General features: G+C 30.7%; 1 protein-coding gene across 1 annotated transcript in view; it reads right to left on the reverse strand.

The window, feature by feature from the left end:
* Nucleotides 1-12,107, reverse strand: part of LOC110031960 (MADS-box protein CMB1-like) — a 31,233-nt gene extending 19,126 nt beyond the window's left edge. Inside the window, exon 1 of the mRNA XM_020735419.1 lies at nt 11,837-12,107. Within this exon, the coding sequence (XP_020591078.1) occupies nt 11,837-12,021 (185 nt within the window). The 5' untranslated portion in view covers nt 12,022-12,107. The remainder of the gene's footprint in view (nt 1-11,836) is intronic.
* Between the last annotated feature and the right edge of the window lie 917 nt (nt 12,108-13,024).

The following is a 13,024-nucleotide window of genomic DNA, read 5'->3' on the forward strand; positions in this document are numbered from 1 at the left end:
GTCGTATTTCTTATAAAGACGATTATGAAAATAAGCGATACTTCTGACCATGCAACTGAAGAATAAAATATCGGCATTAAATCATATTGGAGTTGGCCCAAACTGAATTTTACAGCACAAGACTTGTATTAATTGTTGTAAATTTAGATACTTATGTGCAAAGCGCACAAGTAATATTGAGCCGATGATAACATCATTTAATCAATTATTTGATGCAATTAGGGCTGTAAATGGGTCAGTCAAGCTCAAGCGCCGTCGCTTGAGCTTTAGCTTGATTAATTAATCAAATTTGAGCTCAAGCTAGAACTTAATTCTACAAGTTTGAGCCGACACACGAGCAAACTATATATAATAATAATTATAATAATTCAAGCTAATTTTACTATAAAATAACAAATATAATAAGTATTTATGAGATAATTAATAAAAAATTACTTGATATAAAATGTAAAATATTATTTTAAAATATTTTTAATTATTTAAGAAAGAATTCTTGACTTTTAATATTTTTTGAGTGCATTTTTTATTCACGAGCTAACGAGTCAAATCAGGATTGATATGAGTTTGACTTGTTAGCTCATTGAGTTCAATTCTTGAGTGACTTATCAAGCTGAGCCTGAGCCGGCTCTCCCGACTTGGCTTAGTACTTATACCCTTAAATACAATGCATTGGCTCTAGCCATTGAAGTATTATTTCTTCTAGTTTTCTCTAAAACTTACAACCTACATTGAAGAAATGATGTCTTCTATAAAGAATAATGACACATTAAACTATTATATTTTTATTTATGACTCACATTTATTTTAATAATCTATGAGATTTATTTTGATAACTTAAGTTATTTATTTTCCTAACTCATAACTTATGTCATAAATTATGATAACTTATAATATTTATTTTGATAACTTAAGCTATTTATTTTCTTAACTTATAACTTATGTCATAACTTATGACAACTCATGATATTTATTTTGATAACTTAAATTATTAATTTTTATTTATTTTCTTAACTCATAACTTATGTCATAACTTATGACAACTCATGACATTTATATTGATAAATTAAGTTATTAATTATTTTAACTCATAACTTATGTCATAACTTATGATAATTTATTATATTAATTTTATAACTCATGTAATCCCTTAACTCATGTAATTTTATAACTCATGTAATCCCTTAAATGAATAAAGGTTACTAACTTATGTCATTGATTTTAATAATAAATTAGCTAATTAATTAAATTATCATAAATCCTATTGGTTTGTAACTCCTTTGATGGATGATGGTTAAATAGAGCATAATTTAGAGAATGTGTCCTCTCTCTTCCCAACACACCCCGTACATTTCCCTCTATCAGCAAACACAGAAAGTTTCAAGGGACTAGAGAGAGAAACTACATCTCTTCAAGATCAAATTTCTTCAAGACAAAATCTTATCATCATGAATACAGGTATGTGTTATTTTATTATGGATATCTAAAAATCATAAATTTAAAAGATTTTGGTTATTATGTATTCTTGGGAATTTGTGTCATAAAGTTTAAACATGAATTTCTAACATAAACATGATAAAATCCTTGTAAAACTGTGATCTGATGAAATAACAAGTAACAATGACGTTGGTGAACAATTCTTCAATTTATGGTAATGTAAAATATAAGGCAATAATTTAAAGAAAAGACGAGACATAACATTGATTATCATGACATGTGATTTAATTTCTTTATTGGATCATCTGAATAGGAGTTGAGACTTATATAAAGCAGTGTAATTAAGCGCTCGAATCCAATAACTTAAAAATTTTAGTTTATTTTCAACTAATATGTTGCACATCCAATCATTCCTATATTTATATTGGATTGACCTTTATGAGAATTAATTCAACGACTTGTGCAAATATCATTGTCATATGGGAAGGGAAATTTTATTTTCTTAGAAAATTTTCAGACGCGTCAATTCCACCATTATTACTCAGCCAATTGCAAAATCATGTGCATAGACAGATGAGTATGAATGATAGAAGAATCTGAAACCAAAATAATAAGAAAAACTCTTTGGTACTAGAGACAATGGATGTTATTTTAAGAATTCTTCTGATAAATTATAGTAGAGAGAAGAAGCAAGGGCTCGAATACATGACCAATAAGATAGAAGTGCATGAATGTAAGGCCCAATTAACTTAAAGAAAGAAACTTATCATTAATAAAATGACAATTACAAAAAAAAATTCAGAAAAACCGAGCAGAAGGGAGAAAAACACAAAATACATGTCATCAAAATCTATATCCTTTTAAGATAAATCATAAAGTGAAAATGATTTAGATCGAGTGTGGACATTTAACATGACCTTTTTCTTAATCTCTTCAATGTTGTCTATTGATGTTTGGAAGTAGAATTCAGATTCCTCAAACAGAAAATTTCATCAAATTTAACCACAATGGTAGAAAAGTTGAGTTGGTATAGATAATGTAGAGTTGGCTAATTTTAAAATGCATGTAAAGCCACCAAGGCATAAATTTACTTAAATTCTTCCTCGCAACTAGACAATGCAGCAAGATTGTTAGAAGAGGAATTAATGATTTGTTGAAGAGGGGTGAGAGGCGGGAGAATAACTTCCAATGTAAAATTAGAATAAGGAGTCTAATTTTAATGAAGTGCAAAGTCACCTAATTTTGATAAATGGAAGTGCTTTCAAGAGTTGAATTCTCAACGAGTGAAGTTTCATTAACAGTTTTGGGTAGATCAAAGCCAACAAGCACCAACAAAGATAAATGAATTGTACTATTAATCACATCTAAATATTGATGTTTGTGGTGTTCGTTGAAAACTAAAAGGAGAAGCTGATCTTTCTCAAGTATTGTGCTCTCCAATTTTTATATTAGGAGAAAGATAAACTAGATGATTGAAAATTTCAAGGAAGTGAGTGAATTAAGAAGCCTCAATAATATTGATTTGGGTATGACAAATTATCTTTTCTTTGTAATAGAATGGAGTCATTATAAATTAGCATTATTCACTTGTTGAAGGATTTGGCTCTCCATTATATAATTTCTATAGATTTAATTGTGGTGGTCAATAAAATGACATTAAAGCATAAAGTCGATCAGTTTTCAGGAATAAGCTTTTGCTAGAAACCTTTTTGTCTAGTATCAATCAAATTTTTTTCAAATTTGTTGGAGTACTATCAATTTTCACAAGGACTCTAGCTATTGAAAGCTTTGATATGTAGCTTGTAAGTATATTCATAGATAAATGTTTGAAAAAAAAAAAGGTCACAAAGAGAATAGGCTGGTTTTGTCAAATAAATACACTCATAAATGAGAAATTACTACTCAAACAAATGTAATGTTAACAAGTCAAGGACCAATTCAATAATATTTTATATAATCTATACAATGCTTGATATAAAATATGTTTGACAAATAAGAAAATAAAATTTATCTTAAACTCAAAACATAAATAACTAGACAATCAAATTAAATACTAACATATATTCAAATTAAATGCAAAAAATTAAAAAAAGAATATTTTTTTTTAATTTTAAGAAAATATAAAAAATTAAAAATAATGATTGATTAAAAATTATAAAAATAAATTATTAAAATACATTAAACTAGAAAAAAAAATACAACAATAATAACAACAACAAAGCCTTTATCCCACTATGTAGAGTCGGCCTCATGAATCATTTTTCTCCATTGCATCCTATTTAGTGTCATATTTTCATTTAGTTCTAATCAATTAAGATCATTTTTTATACAATAAGCCCAAGTCTTCCTAGGTCTCCCTCTGCCTTTCTTAACATAAGTTGAATCTAAAACATCTATTCTCCTAATTGGATCATTAGATGATCGGCGCTTAATGTGACCAAACCATCTAAGACGACTTTCTCAAATTTGGTCCGTCACTGGAGCTACACCAACCCTATCACGAATATATTCATTTCGCATTTTGTCTCCAAGTGTAAAGACACTCATCCACCAAATCATTCTCATCTTGGCAACACTTAACTTAGTATTATGCTTCTCTTTTAAAGGCCAACATTCAGCGCCATAGAGCATTGCCATCTTATAAAATTTTGTTTTTAGTCTAAGTGGTACTTTTCTATCACAAAATAGGCTCGAAACATTCCTCCACTTCGACCAACCAACTTGAATTCTACTAGTAACATCCCCATCTATATCACCATCGCTTTGAACAACATATTCGAGATATTTAAATCGTTCATACCTTTTAATAATTTGATCACCCAAAGTTACACTTCTTTCACTAGAGCTACTACTACTAAAATTACATTCCGTGTATTCAGTTTTGGTTCTACTCAAATGAAGGCCTTTAAACTCCAATGTAGAACTCCATAATTCAAGTTTTTCCTGAGTTTTTTTTTCTCGTCTTATCCACGAGAAGAATATCATCAGCCAAAAACATGCACCAAGGTACATCCTCCTGTAAATGTCAAGTAAGGTCATTTATAACTAAAGCAAAAAGATATGGGCTTAAAGCTGATCCCTGATATAATTCAACAGAAATAAGAAAATATTTGGCACAAGTAACAGCTCTATTATACATATCTTTAATGACTTGAATATAACCTTTCTTCACAAGAACTCTTCAAAGGATATCTCTTGGAACCTTATCGTAAGCTTTTTCTAAATCAATAAAAATCAAATGTAGATTCTCGTTATTATCTCTAAATTTCTCCATCAAATTTATCAATAAATGTATAGATTCAATAGTAGACCTGCCTGACATAATTTCAAATTGATTATGAGAAATCTTTGTAATACGTCTTAACCTATGTTCAATTACCCTCTCCCATAATTTTAAATTATGACACATCAACTTAATACCTCTATAATTTGTACACTCTTGTGCATCCCCTTTATTCTTAAAAATGGGGACCAAAATACTCTTCCTCCACTCCTCAGGCTTCTTTTTAGTTTTTAAAATAATATTAAAGAGTTTAAAGCCAAGAAACTCCCAAATCTCCTAAATATTTCCATACTTCAATTGAGATATCATCAATTCCTACAGACTTTCCACCTTTGGTTTTCTTTAAAGCCTCCTCAACTTGTTTTTAACTAATGTAACGAGAAAAATGAAACGTTTTATTATTATTATTGATATTAATATCACTAAGGTCGATCATATTTTCAGAAATTTCATTGAAAAGTTTATCAAAATAACTCACTCACCTATCTTTTTCTAAGAAAAGCACTTTTTGATTTTCATCTTCTTGAATTAAATTTTTAATTTTCTTTTTTCTTTGTTTGTCTAATTTATATATATATATATATATATATTTCACCATTCTTAGTATTTACTCTATTATAAAGATCATTGAAATCAAAATTTTGAGCGTCACATATTTTTTCTTTAGAGTCCTTGCGGGCCGTTTGATATTTTTCCTGGTTTTCTAAGCTTTTACATTTAAAAATAACTTCTTATATTTTATACTTTCTTGCACATTATTATTCCACCACCAATTTTTTTTTTTTAAGGAAAATTTTTCTTTTGATTCTCTCAAGAAGAAAAAGATGATAACAAAAAAGTAAATAAAAAATATATAAGCTTTACATGATAATTTAAAATTAATCTATCACAATTTTAAAGGTTTAATTATTGGCCTATCTAATTAAGTCTTTAATAACACCCAATTCTAGTTTTTGAAGATTAAAAATTGAGTTAAAGCTTAATTAGAAGAATTTTACTACTAAGATAGACACCATTACAACAACATCTTGGTTGGGCAATTGGTGCAACATATTTACTAGTTCCTCATTTGTTGATTGACGCTTACATTGATCCCAACTACAAATTCATTCTACTATTGGTTCCTTCCTATATTTGTTTACCAAAGACTATTGCTTTATTAAATTATACTAAAATTATTTTTTTTACTAAAATTTATCTTTCAACAAATTGGATATTATTATTTAAACAACAACAAAATAATTTAAGTAACTCAACAATCCTTATAGACTGTTTGACAAAAAAGATGGCCTCTATGCCTAAAGATATGTTGCTACTTTTTGTGGTTATTCATTACTAAAATATTAAAAATATCAATGTGCTCTATTGTATATAAATTAATGCACATAATATGACTTTGATATGAAGTCAAAGAGATTATGCAATTCATGCTAAAAGACCAATAACAATAAAATGTTTTGGCCAGTCAAATGATGATGATGATGAATAGTGATTTTTCACAGCTTTTGTATTTTCTTCTATGAAAATAATTGTTATAACAATTGCATAGAATAATTATTATGATTTTAATGAAAATAAATAGTTGTACATATATATATCTGTTATTTAGTTTTGACATAGTGTGAATGTTTTATTTACCTCGTATGCATGCATGTAAAATCATGTTATATGGTTGTAGTATGAGTGCTTCTGCAAATCTAAGAATTAAAAATGCGAGCAAAAGATATATGTATTATTGTATTGGGATTTGTGATTGGTATCAATCACAAATCATGAATTAAAGCCAATTTGCCAACTTTCTTTTACCATTGCTTTGCGATAAGACTACAAGGGTAATGTACATTTGTAACTATTTGATTGTTAGTATTTTTATGTGGAAATTGTTGGAATGGAGAAGCCTTTTGGAGACGACAAAAGCTAAAAACTTATCGAAGAAGCTTCACTCTTATTTATCACCTTAACTTGGCTTGATTCAAACTCAAAGACTCCACACCTATTTATAGTAGTGGCACCTCCTAAATTAATGGCTAGGATTGTGCCACTATAATTCCAACCTAATGGTTACAAATAATTTTATATCCACCACACAATAATTCCACATCTACCACACCTACCACACAATAATTTCATATCTACCACATATTTTAGAATAAGCTTTTAAATGAGACATAATTAGGTTTTATTTAAACAACTAAAATCAAATTTATATTCCAACATCCCCTCTTAAACTTGATTTTGTGACTCCAAGTAAACTTCTCAGTTTAATAAAGTCTTCACTCTTGAGTAGCTTGGTAAAAATATCTGCAACTTGATCTTGAGACTTCACGTACTGCACTTGTATCTTCTTTCTTTCGATGCATTCTCTGATGTAGTGATAGCGCATATCAATGTGTTTGCTTCTATTCTGGAAAAATGGATTATTTGCTGTGTACACCCACTTCACATCAATTGCCTTATGCCCTTTAGGAAGTGAAGCTAGTTCTCATGTGTCGTTCTTCTCGATTGTCTTGATTTCTTCATCAATTCCATCTTTTCACTTCTTGCTTTGTATGGCTTTTTGGAAATCAATGGGTTCACAGTCGGCAAAGAGACAAAAAGAGTAAAATTATTTTGATTCATAGTTATCTCATAAAGATCTTCTAATCTTCTGAAGCGTGTTACTCTTTCACTTGAATTTTCTCTTGAAGTTGATGACGATCAGTTGTTTTGATTACTTGTAGTTAATGTTGTTTGTGGAGTAGTAGACTCTTCTCTTGCTTGCTCGATCCTTGGTTGCTCTATGTCTTCTTCTTGAAAGTATAGAAAAAAGTTGTAGTTCTCAGCATGTAGTCCCCAATCCCATTCTCCTCCTTCATCGAATATGACATCTCTGCTGATGGTTGTCTTCCCTGTATTTGAATTGTATAATTTGTAGCCTTTGGAGTTGTTGTCGTAACTAATGAAAAAGAACTTCTCGTTCTTGTCATCCAGCTTACTTTTTTTTTCGCCGGGTATGTGTACATGATTTATGCATCCAAAAACTCGTAGATGAGAGATGTCAGACTTCCTTCCACTCCATGATTGTTATGGTGTCTTTCCCAACACGCTACTTATTGGTGATCGGTTAGCAAAATAAACAGCACATGCAACCGCTTCTGCCCAAAACTCCTTCGGCAATCTCTTGCTTTTTAACATGTTTCTCGTCATGTTGAGGATGGTTCTATTTTTCCTTTCTGCTACTCCATTTTGTTGAGAGGATCTTGAAATAGTTAGAAGTCGACGTATTCCGTTAGCTTCACAAAATTCTTGAAATTCTTTTGAAACGAATTCTCCTCCTCGATCAGATTGCATAGCTTTGATACCACTTTGTTGGAATGGAGAAGCCTTTTGGAGATGGCAAAGGCTAAAAACTTATGGAAGAAGCTTCACTCTTATTTATCATCTTAACTTGGTTTGATTCAAACTCAAAGACTCTACCCCTATTTATAGTAGTGACACCTCCTAAATTAATCATTAGGATTGTGTCACTACAATTCCAATCTAATTGTTACAAATAATTTCACACCTACCACACAATAATTTCATACCTACCATATAATAATTTCACAGCTACCACACCTACCACACAATAATTCCACGGCTACCACACCTACCACACAATAATTTCATACCTACCACATTCTAGAATAGACTTTTAGATGAGACATAATCAGACTTTATTTAAACAACTAAAATCAAGTTTATATTTCAACAAAAATTTCTTCTACAACTCAATCATCTATTGCAAAAATGTGATAGTGTGCAATGAGAATCAAGGTGTTAAAGCCCATCACATGTAGCTTGTACTAATGTAAATTGTCTCTAATATTCCCTTCTTAATCTCTATGTTAACACTTAAAAGTCATGATCATTTTCTTAGTGTGATTTAACGAGGCATGATATAAATGCTTATCTTGGTGGGTGTTATACATCCATTATCACCTAGATTTAGTTCAATTTAAGATAATTCAACTTAGTGTATTAACTTCAAACTTAGTAGGCCAAATCGGCAAAATCAACCACGTAAAGTCATTAGGGAAATAATGAACTCGTCGTCAAGTTCAGATTGATTGAGGACGTAAAGTTGTTCAAAATAGCATAGTAAGACATGCTTAGGTTTCAAGTTTACTTGCCCAGGCTCAACTTAAAGGCTGACTAATTGATGTTGCCGAAGTTGCTCAAAGCTACCTAATAAATTTTACAAGCTATGATAAAATAGGTCAATGATTTTGCATCGATTAATAGTAAAATGTATAATTTAACAAATCTATATAATTATATAGCTCTAAATTAGATAGTTTTGTTTTATGATAAATGCTTATTTAGACCTATAAATTTATTTTACTAATTAAAGAGACTTTTTTATAACATCGTACCTTCAGCTTAGCTTTAGAAAATAGATATAAGGATAATCAAAAGAAACCATGATTATTTGCTACAATATTATAATAATGGCAATAATGTGAGATCTCATATCTTTCTCTAAATTCTTATTTTTTCCTCTTATCTGCTTGTCACTTTGGTCATTAAAATTCATGTGTTGCTCACGAATTAATAAATTTGAATCTAACAAATATGATTTAAGTTTAACAGCCATACGGCTTCCTACAAATTTTTTACTTCATCTTATCTCTTCACAGTATGAATGAAATCTTAAAATCTATATAAGAAAAAGAAAAATGATGACTAGGTGATATGCTAATGACCAAAATTCTTAATATTAGATGGGAAGAAAGGTTAGGCACTTAGAGAAAACGTATAACTCGAGGTAACTAAGAGAGATCAAAGAGGGAACAATCACCAAGACGTGTTTACTTTATTATTTGCATGGCTCTAATTTTATCACAAGGAGTACTTTTAAATAAAAAAGGAACCTAAAAGACCTTGTAACAACCTCATAAATTTCAAATTACCCATCATATACAAATCTAAAACTTTATCTATCAAGGATGATTTATTTGTCATTAAGATAGCCATAACACTCATTGTTTATCATACTTTGAGATGAGGAATGATTCTGCTTTTGGTCATTGCGTGTCTCTCATCTATCATCTTTATCCCGATTAATGCTTTTGAATAAGTTTAATCAGCCTCTCATAAAAAAATGTGATCTTTCTCAAGATCTTAAGTTCTGAGTTACTGTTTTTCATATAGGTACATCACAATCTAAGGTAGCATGTTGTTGGCATGTCATAGATGTTGGCTGCCATCTTCTTAAATTAATCGAGCTGTGGATTCTTACGATTATTCATGATTGGATCTTTTATTATCACTTTTGGGTGGGTGTTGAACGAGCTCATCAAGACTTTTCAAATTCTCATTCAGAAGGATCGTGCTGCTAAGTTTTTTATTTTTTAGATTTTTTTGAACATCCAGAATTTTGAGTGAGAGTGACAGGTTTTTTCTATTCCGGTAGGAAAGAGCTCTCCTTCTTTAAAGTATATTGCGTGCAGATTAGGAGTGCACATCCTGAATACACCCTAAATATACTCCGAATACACTGTACACATAAAACTTTTTCCTACTACTGTGACGTGATGATCAAATAATACTACGGCTTCAAAAAGATCCCAGTTCCCTTTATATCCCACATATTTACTTTTGACAGTGCATTTTTCCTTTTAATGTATGTGTTTTCTGTGAGTGTGTAGTTCTTATTTATACTAAATTTACGCACTCCCTTAAAATTTACTCAAAAATTACAAAATAAATACAGAACTGCATGTTAGAAAGAGAAAAAAAAAAGTTAAAATACAATTCCACGCATTGTAAGTAGAAAAAATATCGACTATTATCTCAGGTAAACTCTTTTTAGATGCATCGTGGTATTTCAACCTTCAGTTTCATGGAAGAACATCAGCTGATTTGATTTCATTTCATTTTTTCTTAATTTTCACCACCATCAAGGTTGTTTTCTTGCTGGTTCAATTATTGCAATATCATTCAAAAAAAAAAAGATTCTGATATAATAACTTAATGATATAATTTATATGAAGACGATAAGCAAAATATTCAGGATTATAAAAAAATATGAATAAAATTTAAAACCGTTTAAGAAGAAATTAAAACAATATCTTAAACTAAGTTTTTCTTAACAAAAAAACTAAAACATATTTTAATTTTTAATTTTTATCTTATAACTTCGAAATTTTGAATTTTTATCTTATAATTTTGAAAATATTATTTATCATTTTAATTGAAGTTGTCTCAGAATGTCAGATAAAACTTTTATTCATTTAATATACGCGGAAATCGCTTCTATATAACTGGCGTAAATGGCACATTCAAATCATCACCGAAAGCTCGTTTCTTTGTAGAAATCCGAATTTATTCTAGTCTGTTAGAGCTCATAAAACTTCTGAGAGATGGCGAATATACTGACAGTACCTTTATATATTGCCATCGCAAGCTTCTGTGGTTCTCCTCAGTAGTGAAAGAAATAATACTTCGTTCATTTATTCAAAGTAATCTGACGAGAACTAACGCCATAGGATATCAAACCAATCTGCTCAAAAACTAAAACCCCAGTTGCTATCATGCTAAAAACTAAAAAGAAAAATGATTTACCCACCCAAAATCATCAGATTATTTTTTAAGTAATTCAATGGAACTTTTATCTGCTATTTTTGTGGTTCCTGTTGAATTTCTGGGTAACTAAAGAATTACAAAACCAAAAGTAGCGAGGCAGAAACCACATAGACATCTATATATGATCAAATTTGATCCAATGCTCCAGAAAAAAATAAAACAATAACTAAAAGAGCCCCATCAAACTCTTTCCCTTCCCCCAACCATCCAAATCTATCCAAAAAAAAACAAAAAAAACAAAAAGCAAGCAATCACTCTCCCTAAAACACAATATTCAAGCAAAAATCCATGAACCAGAATCAAAATTCAGCAACACAGAACCCTAAGTCGATAAAATCATCATCTATAAAAACTCCAAAGAAAGAAAAAAAGAAAGCTAGATAAGCTCCATGATCAAGCGATCTCCCAGCACAAATAAATTTCTAGGGTTAAAAAACTAGATCCATCAATCAAAACAGCAAACAAGCAAATCCACGATCATTTAAAACATGATCAGTAAAAAGAAGTTAATACCTACTACTGCTGCAGAACTCAAACAGTCGGCCGCGGTTGGAGAAAACGATCAACGCAACCTCCGCATCGCACAGCACCGATAGCTCATAAGCCTTCTTCAACAATCCATTCCTCCTCTTCGCAAACGTCACCTGCCTGTTTATCTTGTTCTCAATCCTCTTCAACTCCACTCTCCCCCTCCCCATCTTCCTCCTCTCTCTCTCTCTCTCTCTCTCTCGCTCTTCTCCTTCACTCTTCTCTTTATCTCTCCCACGAACTGGTAAGCCCTCTACGTACACAGTAAAGCTAGCGCTGGATTAATAACTCCTCCTGTGTTCGTGATTTACTTGTACGAAATGGGATTAATGTGGCCTAATTAATTACGGGATTAGTGTTAAGTATAATTAATTAAGTAGCTGCCGAGCAACGTTGAGGCGAACCTTAAAACCATCCGATTTTTGGTCCATTGGACACGTTTCGAATGAATAGTGGTTGGATGATTCGATCCAAAAAGCTGATTTTTACGGGTCGGTTGGGTCGGGTCGGAGATGCGTGAAGACCGGAGTCCGACAAAAGAGCATTTATGTCATGATTTGGACAGCTTCCTTAACTAATGCAATAATAAAAAAAAAATAGCTTTCGCTTTCGCACAATTCTTACAATATTAAATGTTCTTCACATTCACGCATAACATTAAGAAAACAAAATAGATTTATTTTTAAAAATGTTTTTGGAGTAGAGTAATAATTAGGGGTGGAAATGAGCTCAACAAGAGCGAGTCCAGACTCAGCTCGTGCTCTCGTAAAAAAATATCATTGTTCGTGTTCGGCTCGTTTGCTTAGCAAGTCGAACACGAGCTATTCGCGAATAAGGAGTCATTTTGACAATCTCAATCACGCAGCCGTAAGATATTAAAGGTTGGGACGAATTTTAAATATTTTTATTTATATTAAAACTTCATTTAAATATAATTTAATATATTTTTACTCTATTTTTTAATTAATCATAAATCTTTTTAACCTTATATTCGATTAATTTTTTTAAAAAAAACTATTTATCAATTTCGAGCCAAACAGGAACGAACAAATCTTTATTCGTGTTCGGCTCGTTTATATATCGAGCACAAAAAAAATATCATGTTCGGCTTGCTAGCTTAGCGAACGAATTGAACATGAGCTGTTCACGAACAATGAGCCCGTTTGACAGCCC

The sequence above is a fragment of the Phalaenopsis equestris genome, unplaced genomic scaffold (assembly GCF_001263595.1).
Source record: "Phalaenopsis equestris unplaced genomic scaffold, ASM126359v1 Scaffold000873, whole genome shotgun sequence".
Classification (NCBI taxonomy): Eukaryota; Viridiplantae; Streptophyta; class Magnoliopsida; order Asparagales; family Orchidaceae; genus Phalaenopsis; species Phalaenopsis equestris.